General features: G+C 50.9%; 4 protein-coding genes across 4 annotated transcripts; all 4 read left to right on the forward strand.

Moving 5' to 3' along the window:
- The first annotated feature begins 365 nt into the window (after positions 1-365).
- LOC34618247 (30S ribosomal protein S9) lies at positions 366-1,773 on the forward strand. The gene is made up of 3 exons (XM_026337209.1): positions 366-616; positions 1,027-1,186; positions 1,579-1,773. The coding sequence occupies exons 1-3, from the start codon at positions 366-368 to the stop codon at positions 1,771-1,773; spliced, it is 606 nt and encodes a 201-aa protein (XP_026192994.1).
- A 5,487-nt stretch (positions 1,774-7,260) lies between these two features.
- On the forward strand, positions 7,261-8,550 carry LOC34618248. The gene is made up of 3 exons (XM_026337210.1): positions 7,261-7,423; positions 7,588-7,729; positions 8,388-8,550. Exons 1-3 carry the CDS (start codon positions 7,261-7,263, stop codon positions 8,548-8,550), a joined length of 468 nt encoding a protein of 155 aa, XP_026192995.1.
- Positions 8,551-8,838: 288 nt separating this feature from the next.
- On the forward strand, positions 8,839-10,568 carry LOC113147262. Its single transcript, XM_026337211.1, has 4 exons — positions 8,839-9,231; positions 10,085-10,148; positions 10,207-10,271; positions 10,437-10,568. Exons 1-4 carry the CDS (start codon positions 8,839-8,841, stop codon positions 10,566-10,568), a joined length of 654 nt encoding a protein of 217 aa, XP_026192996.1.
- Positions 10,569-12,566: 1,998 nt separating this feature from the next.
- On the forward strand, positions 12,567-15,450 carry LOC113147263. The gene is made up of 5 exons (XM_026337212.1): positions 12,567-12,671; positions 13,252-13,414; positions 13,468-14,465; positions 14,827-15,014; positions 15,126-15,450. The coding sequence occupies exons 1-5, from the start codon at positions 12,567-12,569 to the stop codon at positions 15,448-15,450; spliced, it is 1,779 nt and encodes a 592-aa protein (XP_026192997.1).
- Positions 15,451-15,512: the final 62 nt, after the last annotated feature.

Below are 15,512 nucleotides of genomic sequence, written 5' to 3' on the forward strand. Positions count from 1 at the left end.
CTGTCTTTACCAGGGGGCCCCGCGTTTTGTCCAGCCTCGAGCCACTGAACCCTTCTCCCCTCCCCCAAGTCTCAGTATGGGGTCTGTCTGTGTCTTCCAGAGTCTCTAGTGCCATGAAGAGGCCGTCGAAGGCCCCACCTCGCAGGGGCCTCTCCCGTTTTCTCTACTGTGAGCTGCTGTGTTTGGTCTGCGGTTGCTTTATAACGGAGAATACAGCGGCGCACCTCCTGATCTTTGAATCCGAATTCTTACCCTCTCTGCGGCCTTCCTATCGGCTGCCACCTCGGAGCGCCTTCTTGAGCGCCCCCCTCTTACCTGCCTCCTTCGGGCCCAACTCGAGGCATTTCCCGGGGCCCCCCTCTAGCATGCAGCTTCGAACATCTGGCAGCGAATCCTTCGAGCCACGTCGCTTGTCAGCAGCAATCCAAAACCCCATGACACACCCTTTATTCGCCTTTCCGAGGGAGGGCGAGGAAGAGAACTCGGCGATGGAAGGTCTTGCGAACGGGGAGTCATTCTTGCGGATTGGAGGGGGCCTCGAGGGCCCCCATGGAAATCCGAAGGAGGCTTTATCGAGAGCTAAGCAAAGAGACTTTTCATGGGGAACACGGAAACAGTGAGTCTTACCCCGTGGGTGCTGTCACCTCTGCTCCTGCTGCTTCTGGCAGTAGTGGACAGTGAGCTGTGATGCACGACTGAGACGAGGGAGTCAACTGCGAGCGGCGCAATCGCACGCTAAGCCGACTCTTCATATTTACAAACATTAAGCTAAACGGCGAAGCACCAGGATCTTCTGCACGCACTTTTATGCGCCTCCCAGGGCCCCTGTGGTAGACGCGCAGGCAGCAGCCACGCCTGTTAGAAGCGCCTCCTGCAGCACTCTCAGACGCATGTTGCACTGGAATCATTTAGAATGAAGCTCCACTCTATCTTAGGCATATATTTTCTGCGTGCTCGAGCGCTTGCATCTCTTTGTGCGTCCACCGCGTTTTCTTTTTCTTGTACCTACCTCTGCGTGTTGTTTAGGTCATATGCTCGTGTGCGTCTGCTTAGCGGCAGCGGCCGTTTAACAGTTAATGGAAGGGATGGTGGCGAATACTTTCAAGGCAACGAGTTCTGGCTCCTGAACTGCAGGGCCCCCCTCGTAGAAGTCAATTCGGAGAATCGATTCGACATTGAGGCGCAAGTGCGTTTTAGGGGTGCCCAGCCACAGCAGCACTCATAGAAACCCTAAATTTCCTCTTTGGCCGTTACTCGTGTTGCGAACGGCTTGTGTGGATGCCGCCGCTTCTGATTTATTACGGGGGGAATGGGATTTTCATGGTGTGCACGTATGAAAACGGTGAGAACATGCGCATGAAGGGCGCGGAGTACACGTACAGCACCGCCCTTCATCTTTTCTGCGCATGCACGCTGCAGGCGAGCAGCGAAAAACGCTTTGCTTTTGCCTGTAGCACATATACTCCTTACTCAGGGCTTTGTTTTTTCTGATCAGCCTCGCAGTATTTTTCCTCGTGGTGGGGTCACTCGGCTCGCAAATTCCAGACATCCTGTGAAGCTGTGTTGCCTCCTGATCAGGCAAAGGGCGGAGGTCTTGGTGGTCAGTCTGGAGCCATAATGCTGGCAGTCGCGCGTGAGCTGTGTAGGCAGCAGCCGCATTTGCGCCCCGTTCTCAAAAGGGGATCCTTCTTGACAGTCGATTCAAGGCGAGTCGAACGAAAAAAGTTCGGCTTACGGAAAGCGAGAAAAAGAAAGCAATACAGCAAACGTTGACGCTTCAAAAGAGGCAGATACTGCACTTTTCCCACATACGTTCATGTAATGGCTTGCATCTGCGCATGCGCATGGCTACCAATGTGCCTGCACGCATCGTGAAATACATGTGTAGGTATATATGTAGATATCTACATGTATGCAGATGTAGACGGCCATTGTACACGCTCCATTTTTACGTCTCCGTAGGGGCATACTTTATTCGAAACTGAGTTTAAACTTTGTGGATTTTTATAGAGTTTCCCCCCCTCCCCGAAATGCTTCCCCATTCCCATGCCCACGCCCTTCAGAGTTCCCGACATAGTGGGAGAGGGCCTGCTAGGATTCGCGTGGCTGCACCCTCTAACTAGTCTAAATTTTCGCAACTAGGTGCGCATAGCTTTGAAAGCACACCCACACGATGTTGTGCCTTCTTCCTCGAGCCAAGAGTACACCGCTCTTTAAAAGATATGCAAACAGACAGACCAGCTAATCAATTCATTACTATTTTTGTAGTTAAATATAAGTGGTGTAGTGCGAAGCGGGCTAAGCCCTCTTATACCACCGCGAAGAGGTATACAAAAGAATACTAGGACAACATACCTTGCCTGCGCATATATCTTAATGTAGACAACACCTGAACAGTAATTACCAGCAGGTCCTAAAGCACTACCCCTAGGCAAAGGAGTTTTTTTCTGGCAGGGCATGGGTTGTGGAAACCAAATCACCAAGGATCACAGGAAATACCTTCCATGGCGACTAGAGTTGTTGATCAATCTAGGCGCAATTTCTGCCGCAAACCCGCAAAACCAGCAACTGCTCCCGTGTCAATCACTGAAGCTGGCATTCCCGACCTTAGATCACTCTAATCTAGCGTGTAGCGTCCTCGGCGGTTATCGGTTATCGGATCCAACACTTCTACGACTTTTTACTATCTCTTTTCGCCTCTACTGGTCAGTCGACTACGTACAAAGTCCACGAATCATTTTGAGAGTTTCGCAACATGTTACGAAAGCCAAATATATTGCTAGCAGTGTTACGCCCCAAACAGTCAGGAAAATTGATAAAGTGGGAATGAGCAATGATTCGTGAGAGGACTGCAAATGGACCTAGCCACCTGCTTGCAAACTTCTCCGTCCGGTGCCCTTGTCATGCCTGCCAATCCATGACCACTTAATCTACAGACTTGAAATCAGACTGCCACTTAGCAAAATTCGGTAATCGTATTCGCTCATCGTTGCGCATGCATTGGCGTGCAGAAGCCAGCTGTTCGCATGGGCAAAAGGCAATGGCCACGCCTTAGTAGCTGCAAATGCCACCGGTTCGGGCTCAGTATCTGCAGCTAAAAACAGAATCTCAGAAGCACAATTGCCCCCGCAAGAAGCGACCACTTGCATGTCTTCTTATCTCACAGCACCTGAAGCTCTCGCCCTTGGCGTTGGAGGTTCTCTTGAGCGTTTCGGCAGTAGACTGAGACACCGTCACTGTCGACAGCCTCTCAGCCCTTCTTGATACGCTCAAAACTCTGTCAAATTTGCTATTGCCGCATAACTGGAGGAATAGCAAGTGCAAGCGGCATATAAGTGTTTTCGAATTTGTGACGGGGTGTGTGGAATGTTGTGCTTGCCAGTGAGGTGTATGGGAACTTGTAAGAAAGCGCCTAATAGTCGAATGTGGAATATATCGTTGATCCGTTTGGCTTGCCAAATAATTCGACAATATGATGCATCAGAAACGTATGCTCCACACCTTCGGGGGCTTGAATTTGAGGCACGTGAGCCACATTTAGTCTTTTACGGTGCCAACGCGGGTTGTGGCCAAAAGTGATGGTGGATTTCTGCACTCTGTCCTTTTTCAACAATTCATTCGCTTGCCGCTTAAGCAAATATCTATGCTGTAGTGGCTTACGATGTCACGTAACATAGTTAGGGGCTAACACGGGGATATCCGATACGATGTGGTGGACGACCCGAACGGACCAGCCCAGCGGCAGCCTGGCATTATTTAGCACAGACACGAGCTTCCCCTTGATATTTGTCCATTCCTGCTATTTCTAAGCAAACCGTACAGTCGATGTTTCTGATAAAGAGCCGGTTGCTGTGCCACTAAAATGGGACGCATGCTCAGAATCCCCTTGTCTTTTTGCCCTGCTGAGCAGCCCGCGTGGACGCTCCACCTCTCCTTGCTGAGTTACTCACTCTATCAGGCTCACGACTGATAGAATGAGGGCTGTTGAGACAACCGCAATTTAAATCCGTTTAGCCCTTTTCAGCACACTTCCACAGCGCGAGGCAATGATCGCATGCGCTCCTTTCCTTCGGTCCCCCATGGCATACCTAAAAATTACGTCATGATATGCGGGTTCATAATACAAAACAAGCCACGCTGCTGACTCTAGATTCCTATTCAAATTGGCATTTTACTGCCTGAGCCCCGCCATTATTTTTGTTCTGCTGTTGTCAGCAAGTCTCTTACTATCTGCGCTAGCGAGTGAACACTCAGATCGGACGTTTGCACAGTCCCCTCAAAATGATTGCTCCAGCTCATATCCAAAAGCAAGCAGCGGTAGCACTTTGGGGTGATTAAGGTGAATTTGTATCTGCGCGAAACTGACCCATGATGGCCCTTCAACTGGGGCTCTCTCCCCTGTAGCCTTCTTCATTATGCAGCAGCCTCCGTGGTGAACTCCCCGTTTCCCTGATGCGCAAAGTTATGTCGTCAAGCAGTCTACTCCCACTTGGCTCAGTCCTGCTGTTCAAGCTCTTCAGCAATCTGCGTTCTCTTGCAGTTCCCGACTCTATGAACCTCTTCCCACAATAGAAACAGGTGCGTTGTTGAGGAGCTGTCTGGGGCTGCTTTGGAACACAGCTTCCCTCGGATTTCTCGTTTCGTATTCACTTTAGACTGTAGACTCCGGCCAGCTAACTCCGCTCCAACATGCATAGTTTGAAGTTTTCGAATTGGTTCTCGCTATCCTGTCAAAGATGCAGGTTTAGTGCTCATTTGTCCCTAAGGCCTCGAGTCATTCATCTTTTGCTATACCCCCACCGGTCGGCTGCTGAATCACTGAGGGGCTGTCCACTTTGCGATGACCTGACTTGAGACATTGGTACACCTGACATACCACTGATAAAGCAGCTGGTCCTCTACGTTGTGCCTTCTGCGATTCAAAGTTTGCATACCATTTAATGCATCGCGCTTTTTTATGGTGTCTCAAATCTTCCAGAGCTTGCTTTTTAGCCAATCTCGGCATCAGCTGATGAGTTTTAATTTGTTTAAACGCTTGAACCGTACCAGCGCCGTCAAGCACACGACTGTTTCTCTATGAATCGAGGCTAGCATTGAAGCGTCTTATGTCTAATAAGCATGCGGCAAGAACGACTCGCTCCTATTTGTCTGGAGAGTACAAGGCGAGGTACACATCCAACCGGATGATGAAGTTTTTGTTAAATGCCCATCGTAATGGCCAACAGGCTTTTCTTGACGGCATAACCTCATTGCTCATGGGAAGCTACTGCGTATAAATCAGCTTGCAGCCCGACCTCTGCATTCCCAGTAGTCCGTGTGCCACCGCTACTTTCGTTGCTAAAGACTCTTATACCCAGACTGCCAAAAGAAACGATAATTTGAATGGCCAGCTAACTAGACAAAAGCTGGATGTGTTGTGGGGAAACCCGCCACCCAATTTATCCACATCTAGTGGATTAGCGTAAATCGCTGCACCGAACTATGCATCGACACTAAATAAAAGGCTCCATCAAAGGCTCAGGCCTCCGTAGGAAGACACTCATATCCATACTTAGTATTAACCTAATAGAAAGCTTCTGAGCTCTTCATATTGCAGAGCTCAGTAGTCTTCTGTGCTTGCGTCTCTATAGGGCTCTCAACATGAGGGGAGAAACAAGTAGGGTGCGTAGCTGCACACCTACAGCCCTCAGAGCAATCAAAGTTAGTTGCACAGCCCATCAGGCACGCACGCACATGCATCCAACCCTGTGCTTTCTTTCGATATTGCTGTGCTCTAGAACGAAGGGTTACATTGGAAGACAATCAATTAGCTACTTACTAGTTATACGCTTTGCGTAGAAAGACTAGTGCACTAATAAGTGTTTTAATGTAGCTTAGCCCGCTACAGAGCATATCTACAGACGCATTGTGAGCCCGAGTTGACAAAAGAGCCGAATTGGTTTGCGCACTTAATAGTACATCAGTTTTATCAAACTAAGGAATAGTGAAGAAATAACCAACTGGTGTATCCGCTCATATGTCTGCTTCATTGCAGAGTCCTGCTAGGGAGGTTGGTACAAGAAGATGCAGCATTGTGTGCGCTTGCCCTGGATGCTATGTGTAACTGGGAATGCCTGCTCGGAGTACTTAGAGGGTGGAGCTACCCGCTGCTTAGTTGTCACCATTCCGTCATTGTGAACCCTGAAAGGCGTGGGTAGGGGGAAGACGCCTCCTGGGAGTCGCTCGATGACTTGCTATGTTTTTATTCTGTAGGTAAGTACTTGCCTACAGAAATGGTAGACGGAGCGTTGCAGTGCTCGAAGCAAGGTGAAACGGCAAGTCGAAAGAGAAGCTACGTCTAAGCGTACATTTTTTTGAAAGTGAGGGCGGATGAAGAGCACAGGGTGAACCGGGGGATTACCCAAACTTAACCGGGGACCCAGCAATAATCGAGGGGATACAGACATATTGCTTACCTTAAGTATTACGCAGCCATAGGAAAGATTAAGGACCAAATCTTTCGTGCAACGATAATAAAAGTCGGCGTGGTACGAGTCCCCTAGTACAAGGCATCGCTCAGGAGGCAGTGCAAGTCCCCCCGCGCCTCATCGCTGTGCTCTTGCAAATACATCTGCTTCCTCTCGCACAATGCGGGGTTAGAAGATAAACCCAATTTGTTTTATAACGGGCAATTATTCGAGGATGATGCGACTATCAAAGCGTAGAAAAGGCCGCTGCCTGCCACACATGACGTTGCTCAAGAAAGGCGCACAGAGGGTTCCTCTCTTCACTGCCGTGGCCCTGGCCATGTATACCCGTCAGCATAGTTATTGGAGAAGTACGCATTACCTAATTTGCATGGCTCGTTACGGTGTTGTTCATTGTTTCCGGAAGGGGGGGGGCGGTTGCACATACCATTCTCTGATCGGCCAGCCCCAAAGCAGTCAAGAAAACGTAGCTAGGTAATGCCTTCATTGCTTCGTCGTTTCTTCATTGTTTTTTTAGCAATGCCTACAGAAGCTGCATCTATTGCTATCAACTTCTTCAGTCTACACTTGTGCCCCTCACAGACTGTACAGCGTGCTTCAAAACACCGAAAGACCAGCAGGCTGCCCGCTTCCTGATATTGTGGACTGCGCATGGGATTGTCCAAGTGCGCGTGGTTGCGGCGTTGTGCCTCGATGCTCACTTCATGTCTAATACGGAATTCGGACGAACGCTTCCTCTAATTTCGCTAACCCCTCAGGCTGGACACCCGCCAGGCGCTGCCGACACACTGCAATGCAGCCGCAAACCCACGAGGTATCAAGCAATCCAGGGGAAAGTAAAGGAAACCCCAAAGTTTCTTTTGGTCTTTCAAAGGAAGCGCAAGCTGTCGTGGAGCATATAGTTCAAGGCAAATGCAAGGACAGCATCATTCAATTTACGGTCGACAACGAAACCAGTACGAGAGAGCAAGTACTGACTGAATAAAACGCAGTGTAGAATCAACATGTGTTATCCCTGTATCACTCTTTGTTTAAAACCGCGACTTCATCGTGTGCTCACGCTTTGATTCCTCAATGTTGTACTCTAGGCTTTTCAGACCTCATTGCCACGTTTTTTCAGGTTTGATATCTCCGAAGACTTCCCTTCCATTTGACGGGTGCAGTCGAGCAGACAGAGTAGAACGCGTGCTGTCTTTGGCTAAGAAAGAGGGGGCTTCCCTTTTTATCTTCCGAATGGACCTGAGGTCGAATACACCGGAATGGTCAGTATGGGCAATTTACTCCCCGTCCATCCCTGCAGTCGCAAAAAGAGGATCTTGGCGTTTCTAGGTGGTTTCTTCATATCTGTAGATTGGATTGAATCGCTTAAGGGGTACTCTTCTGTATCCGCCAGCTATCTTGTTTAGTCTTGCCCGTACAGCCAATTTGAATACCGAGAGTTGCACCCCGGACTAGACACGGTTTAGAAGCATAAGGATACAGCTGACTATTTCCTAACATGCTCGTAATGGCGGATCCAGTACAAGTGAACAGCCCATACTTCAGCATCATAGAATGTAAAGTAGCCTCCAGTATTCATGAGGACCCTGAATTTTACTCCTACGCACGGTGCTCTCAACGGTATATTCGTATCATGCTCACTGCCAGCAGCGCCCTGTTGCAAATTACCCACGTTTCCACCCATACACAATAATAAGTCCGCTTCTTGGTGTATCTATAAAGCTACTTTTCGATGCTGCCAGGAGAGCTGGCATGACAACATAGAGGGGCGTGGTGCAACTCATTGCATTTGCAATGAGCTCCTTGTGCTATTATGACATTATTTTTGCAGAATTAGGCATTTAGAAGTGTCTGAAACTGTGTTTGCAAATACTCGCTGATTGGACCCCTTGCTGTTTGCCCTGACGTGTTCTTTCACAGGGCAATGCTGGCCTGGGCTCCTGAAGGGAGTGTCCCGTACGCGCAACGGATGTTTTACTTTACTGCGCTGTCTTGGTTCTCACGAACACTTGTTAATGCCAGGCCAGTACACGAGTTCTACGTGAAGTGTGAGCATGAGATGCCCTCGTTTCACTGGAGCTGAGAAGGGCCAGTTTGCATAACTCATACTGACTGTAAAGGGCGATCGCGGATTTGCAATTAAGATTGCTTACAACAAAAAGTGGCAACAAAGCCATTGCTGTAGATCATATGTTAGTGGCAGGAAAATGACGCGGCAGTGCGAAAGTATACTTCAGTCATCATGGACGTGAAGCTAGGTGCATACCACTCGGGTGTACATGCACCAAAGCTGTGCTGTTCATTTGCCCGCCTCTTACCTCTGGGCACCGATTTTAACATGCCGGAGACTACTTCTTGCGTGCATCCCATTATGAACTATGCATTGCTTTTCGCGTGTTGGTTTGCCGCGGCTGGTGTAGCCCGGTGCATATCCATAGCTAGTGATGGCAAGGTGCACAATTCAGTTCATCTGTCAACGAACTTCAACAATCCACCTTTCCGCCGGTTTCCAGCGAAACCAGCAGGACCACCATGTTTTCGGCCCCGTTTTCTTTCCGCCTCTCTTGGCTCATCAACGAAACCCCTGTCACCTGAACCTAGGGAAGTTTCTTCACAGGAAGCAGGCAATACAGAAGAACACAACTCCTGGATAGATCCTCTCCCCCCAGATTACCAGTATCCTATTGAAGATTACTTGGTGATTCCAAACACGCGCAGATTCTGTGAAGGCAGCAACATCCTAAAAGCGACTGCGGCGGACAGCGTAGGGAATTTTACAGGTTTTTTCTTAACTGCGACGGCATAACTGACGCGTTTACATTCTAATATAGTCCGAGTACAAAGATGCAAACGACGCTCGAGCTGCTTGCTCTGAAGCTCCGGAATGCACTTTCGTCTCTTCTGGTTCTAGTAAACATATTGGTTCGCCGATCCCTACAACTTTCCAAGATGATCTAATGCCGCAGACCGGCGCCAACTGGTGGGGTGATTGTATATGGAATATTTTAGATAGGGAATGATGGGAGACTTCCTTCGCAGGTTTTGCAGCGGTGCGGCCAGCATAAGCATTCAACTCTATCAATCGTCTAAGCAGCTGTTCGTTACGTTTCAGGCGGGGAGTGGTTCAAAGGGACCAAAGACTTTGGCTGGATCACTTTGGTGAAAGGCGATGCCATTAGAGGTAGGGTGTTGTTATTCCTTAGCTTTTGTATTGTCGTACTTGGAAATCGTGGAATCTTGACTCTTGATTGCGCACAGCGGATACTGCAGCTTTCGATTTGCACCTAAACACTATTACCGTGAGCTTGCTGAATCTGCGAAATCAATTGAACAAACAACACTCAAACAGGGACATGATGAACCAATGTAGGCAGGCTGCGAAGGCGACGATTTGTTGGAGGAAGCGCACAGATTAGAGTCGATGGCAGACGCCGCGCGAAGGTACTCAGATACTGACAAATTCACGATTTGCGTTTGCTTTTCTCAAGGACACACTTATCATCATCATGGATGCTCCAGGTGCCAAAAAGATGCAGAGTGCACATTTTTTCGGATAGTGCGTTTCCACAGAGTCTGACTTGTTTTATTCCTTCTGTACAATCGTCTTTTGAATCTAGAATTTCGGATCTGAAGAAGATACCCCAAATCGCGTTCGACAGCCAAAAGCGGTATTTTGTAGAGGTTCGTAAATTTACCAGGATCAGCCAAAAAGACTGGATCATGTACAATTGGAATATAGGGATACCTGACCTCTGGGAACAGAGAAACGGCGTCGTTACTGTGATGAGGAAGGATCTTTCTGCAGTAGGATGCATATACACTTTAGTTCCCGTTTGTTGCTTTTATTCACCCCCCTCCCCCTCGCCTCCTTGCATACACATTCCAGGAAATCAAAGGAGAAAGCGTGAGCATTAATACAGTTATATATACATTCGCCGTTCGTTTCTGAATTCAGTTTCGATCAATCAGGCAATATTGAAACCTATGAAGCGCAGAAATGTCCGTGCAGAAAAAGGCAGCGGTTCAATTACTCAAGACGCACTCTTTGACTCGCGTCCAAAAGGAGCACTTGTGATTGCCACATTAACAGAACTGAAATAGCTCGCCACTTCAACAGAGTTGCAGGAGCAAAGCATGCATTTCAATGCTAGGTCTTGTCATTAGCGTGTACCGAAGGCAAAAAAACGAAAAATTTGAACGCGAATACATACTGTTTTGTGGCAACTATGGTTCGGGCTTGTAGGGAACATAAAGAGGCAGCTTTGCAACAGTCCAACTCGAGCACAGTTCAGGTAATGAATGAGCTTTTAGCGGTATACATCTTTTTCCTAAATCGGAATGGTTGACCCTCCACTCCGCAGCGAGATTTGAATATTTGACTGCTTACACTCTTTATGCACCACTTGCGCAAATTAAACACGTCTGTTCGTGTTTATTTTGTTTTTGCTGGTACAAATTGTACTGGAGAGAACTAGACCCTTGGGGACATAATGTGTGCAACTTAGCATATTCCAGCACTTATTTGAACTTGCTTCCCTGCATGTACTAACCGAGAACGCATCATTAGTCAAATATCTGCCTCCGTATGTCCCCCAAGCCCTTGCGACTCCTTTTTCGAATCTGTGGACCCCATTGGTCGCCGGACAGTATTCCGGACACATCGAAAGATCTTCGACCCTTTGATATCACTTGTTCATGCATGGCGAACAAACTCTCTCCTGGCATACCATAGTGCATGCTTTATCAAGTTTAGATGCCATTCTTTAGGTGAAAGGCGTTCATATTTTTGGTTGGTGCTTCCCTTGTAGTTTCCTGGTACCCCAACAACCCCTCAGGGAGGTTGTATTGGGGGCAACAGCGAAATGCGTGCAGGCACCTTTAACAAAGCCAGTGCGCTCATAAGTAAGCTATAAGACGGAGTTTTCAGGCTACTCTCTTGCAGGAAGAGCCTGTTTGCGCCCTGCTCGGTTTTCGCTCTCTTTTATTCAACCAGGGAGACTTGCAGGCAGCTGCGGGCTTTTGTCGATCAACCGCGTGATAGCACAATAGCAATGGATCAAAGCGATTACATGAAGCAGTTCACTTTTCATGACCTGCAGCATAAAACGCACACACACCCCTCATTCTACTAGATTGTCCCCCCGTTCTTGCTGGTCCTACGAATGCCTGTAAGTCGAGGAACTGGCGACCCCGAATACTTTCTTCAGTAACGTGAAAGGCGGCTTTTTCTCAACGGATAACACATTGCCCTACAAAAAAATCAGTTCGTCCAATTTGTTTGCTTTTTGTGGGTCCCTTTTCCTCGTGGACGGTAACAAACCACCCACAGGGCTTCTCTGTGCTAGCGGGGCCCGCTCTGTTGCCACGGAGAACAAAATGGGAAATTGAGCTGCTAAGCCATTATTATGCTCTGCAAATATAGTTTTAGTGCTGATGAACTTTGCTATGGCCTTCTGGAGGCTCATTATACGCCTGCTTTCCTCGTAGGGCCGGCGGCCACTCGACTCATTCAGTTTCTCTTTTTTCATCTCGGATCCACATTAGTACCGATGATCATAGCTGCTCATTTTCCCTCACCATAGCGTGAAGAGATTTTTCTTTCTGTTTCGTGGATGGTTCTGCTTCGACTTGCCCGAACGCACACCCACATTTTCAGCCGCCCTGAAGCCACTCCACTGGTCCAGCCGACTCGGAAGCCGCGATCTTCTTTGCGTTTCTGCTATCTGAACAGGAGGCTCACCCCGTATGCCTCTCTGTTGTTGCCGTCTGAATGAACTGCAATCTTTGACGCACTGGCAAGAAGAGCTTGAAAACTGCCATTTTCTCTGCCGTTACATAGAGCTGAACCCGCACATTGACGCGAAAAGAACTAGCTTTACGCGAGCGGCTCTGGGCACCGATCGGGCAACACTGGGGATGCCGTCGCAGGGTGGGCGCCCAGGGCCCCCTGTTTCCCCTTTTGCCCAGCCTGGCATAGTCTCAAACCGGCCACAGCCAGAGGCTGCTGCTGTAGTTGCTGCTGGAGAAGCTCGAGCAGAAGGCGCTCGTCGTCCATCGGAAAGCGCGATCAAGGGATACTTGGTGGCCGTAGAGGCGTCTATGGCCCCGACGGTGACGAGCGATTCCAGCGACAACTTTGAAGCTGCGGCTTCACGAACAGCCAGCGAGAGCAGCAGCGAGAGCAGCAGCCGCGAGAGCAGCAGCACTGCCGGTTTCATCGGCAGCAGCAGCCCTGTCGAGGGCAGATTGCTGCGTCACCTCTCAGCTGCTCTGGATCTTAAAAGTCGCAGCACAGTCGCGTCCTCAAGATCCTCGAGCTCCTCCACTCCCCCTGAAGACCGAGTGCGAGGGGCTAAAGGGCTCCGAGCGCCTCCAAGGAGGGGCTTTCTCCCCCCTTCTTCTTACGATTATGCGTCTTGCACATCGGCTCCCAGTGCAGCAAGCTGTGGATCGCCTTTTCGGGAAGCCCCCAAAGTCACAAGTCAACATAACAACACGCGCAGGCACGCAGAGAGGGCCCCTAGGAAGTCTTGGCAAGCGCGGAGGGAGGGCACTGACTGCGTGCCCTTACACAAGTGGCAGCAGGGGCAGCCGCGTCAGCTGCCTCGGCAGTCGAATTCTCAAGAAGACTCTTCTTCCATCCCTTCTCTTTCAGAGAGCTTGAACGAGGGCCTAAGATCGGCGTCTTCCGAGGGGGTCGGGCCAGTCGTCGGTACCCCCGCAGCCCTCCAGCGGCAGCAGCGGCCTCTGCAGCGTTCCCAGCAACAACAACGCGGCTTGCTAGGAGAAGCTAAAAGTACCAAGTGCAAGGGACTGGACGAGGCTAGTCGGAGCCTGCCGTCGAACGTCGTGGGCAGAAAGGCCTCAAGACGCAAAGGCGCCAGCAGGAAGAGTAGGCGCCGCGGCGGCAGCAGTAGGGCAATACGGGAAAGGCGAACCATGCAGCAGTTCGCAGTAGAAAGCTCGCTCGGAGAGGGCCCCCCCAACCAAAGGGGAGGAGACAGGAGGCCATCCAGCAGTGCTGCAAGCACTGGCAGTAACAGGAGTCGCAGCAGCAGGAGCACGGCAGAGTATTTTCTGGCGGCAGAAAGGCTTTCGGACCATACTTCTTTGTCTTCTGACTCTAGCAGGGGGGCCTCTCTTGAGGCGCTAGACTCTGAACAGGGGGGGGTCTCACCGGAGGGGTGTACCCCTGAGAGGACGTCTCAGGCAGCCCCTTCTTTTCTTCCAGAGGCAAGCAGCATCTCGGCTGCTGCTGCTGCATTTTTGCCTGTTCCTGATGCGGCGCATCGCTTCCTGACGGCTCTAACGCGCAGATTCTCGCTGCGCACAGACGGCCAGGCGAGTGGTCAGCCTTCTGGAGAGGAGCTGCAGGCTGTGGGGAGCCAAGAGGGGGGGGCCGCCTCGAAGGCGGGGGAGCCCTTATTACGGATAGAGCCTCGGCGTCTGCCTTCCGATTTCTTCCTTGACTTCCCCATCGGCTGCCTGCACAGTGTCTTTAGATTCTTGCTGCCAGAAGAGACCCTGCGAGTGGCAGGCGTATGTGCTGTCTGGAGGGAGGCGGTTTTCGGCTGCTATGGAGCCTTCGCCTTTGCCACATCGATTCATCTGGAGGGCCCCTGGCTGCGTCTGGGGAAGCGAGAGAGGCAGCACGCCTTGCTGCAGCTGCAGCGGCTGCAGCACTTGAAGGTTCCCGCCGCCGCCTTTTGCCAAAAGGGGGGCCTCACCCTCAAAGAAGTCGCAGCCGTTGTTGCGCGGAACTGCGCCTCGCTCAAGACACTCTCCATCTCCTCACCCGAATCGCCTCTGTCCGACAGATCGCCAGCTCACCGGCCCTTCTCCTTGAGGCCCCTCTCCTTCCCCCGCCTCATTGTTCTCTGCCTTTTGGGCTCCCAAACTCTCGAGTGGCTGCACGTCTTCTGCAACTGCGAGTTCGCGCATGTTCAAAAGCTGGAGGTCACATACTTCCCCCTGCCCAAAGACCACTGGTCTTGGAAGGTACACCGCCACCGCGAGACCGACATCAGGGGTGTTGTTAACTACTTAGTCTCTTAGGCGCACTCTGAGGGGCCCCTCCTGTGCGTGCAGGGAAGTTGAAAGGGAGCGCCTCTATTTTCTGGGGCCTGTGAAATACATGCATTCATACATGCATATATATATATATGCATGCATGTACCTCTTTCTCTATATATGCACATATAGGTGTGACACTGTGTCAACGTGCGTAGCACCCGGACACCTGCTGTGCCGTGGATGTGTCTCGAGGAGGCGCCCGCCTCTCAGTGTTTTCGCAGTGTTTTCGCTGTGTGCAACTTATCCGCGTGTGGCCTGAGGGCGATTCTGTTTCTTCCGTTTGCAGGTCCTTCCCGACTTCACCGCCCTAGGCGTTCGGGGTTTGCAGCGCATCCTAAATCAAATGCCTGCGTTACAGCGCTTTACCTTAGGCTTTCAGGTGCAGAGCGAAATCGGTCCGGCGGGGGCCCTTGATCCCCCCGAAGGGCCCTTTGAGACGGCAGAGCAGGAGCCCCTTGAAGACGTTGCCATAAGGCGCAGCGGCTCGAGGCGGGCTCCCCGCCTCACCCCCTTGGGCGGTGGCTGGAGATACGCGGCAGCAGCGGAAACTGAGGAGGGGGCCCCTGAGGGGCCCTTGGGCTGGAGAGTGCTGCCCCCGCTGGCGGGGGAGTTGGGGGGCCCCGAACCATATGGGGGCCGATCCCGTTTGAGAGCCTCCAGAGGCCAAATCACAGAGGCTGACTTGAGCGACATCTTTGCTGTCGCATACATACGGGCAGGAGGTGCTGGCAACTTGAAGCGAATCGTGTTCATTCAGAGGGAGCCTCTACAGGCCCCCGGAGGGCCCCCAGAGGCCCTTGGGGACCCCCAAGACGACATGGGCACCATCGCGGAATTCGTTTCTGGCGCTGCCTCCTTTTGCGCCTGGTACGTCGCGGACGTATTGGAGAGGGCCCCCACAATTTTTTGAACGGAACGCTAAGGCTCTCTAGAAACCGGCCTGGGGGTGCCCAGAAGCTACAGAGAGTAGTA

This window comes from Cyclospora cayetanensis, unplaced genomic scaffold (genome assembly GCF_002999335.1).
Source record: "Cyclospora cayetanensis isolate NF1_C8 unplaced genomic scaffold, CcayRef3 CcayRef3_contig_17, whole genome shotgun sequence".
Classification (NCBI taxonomy): Eukaryota; Apicomplexa; class Conoidasida; order Eucoccidiorida; family Eimeriidae; genus Cyclospora; species Cyclospora cayetanensis.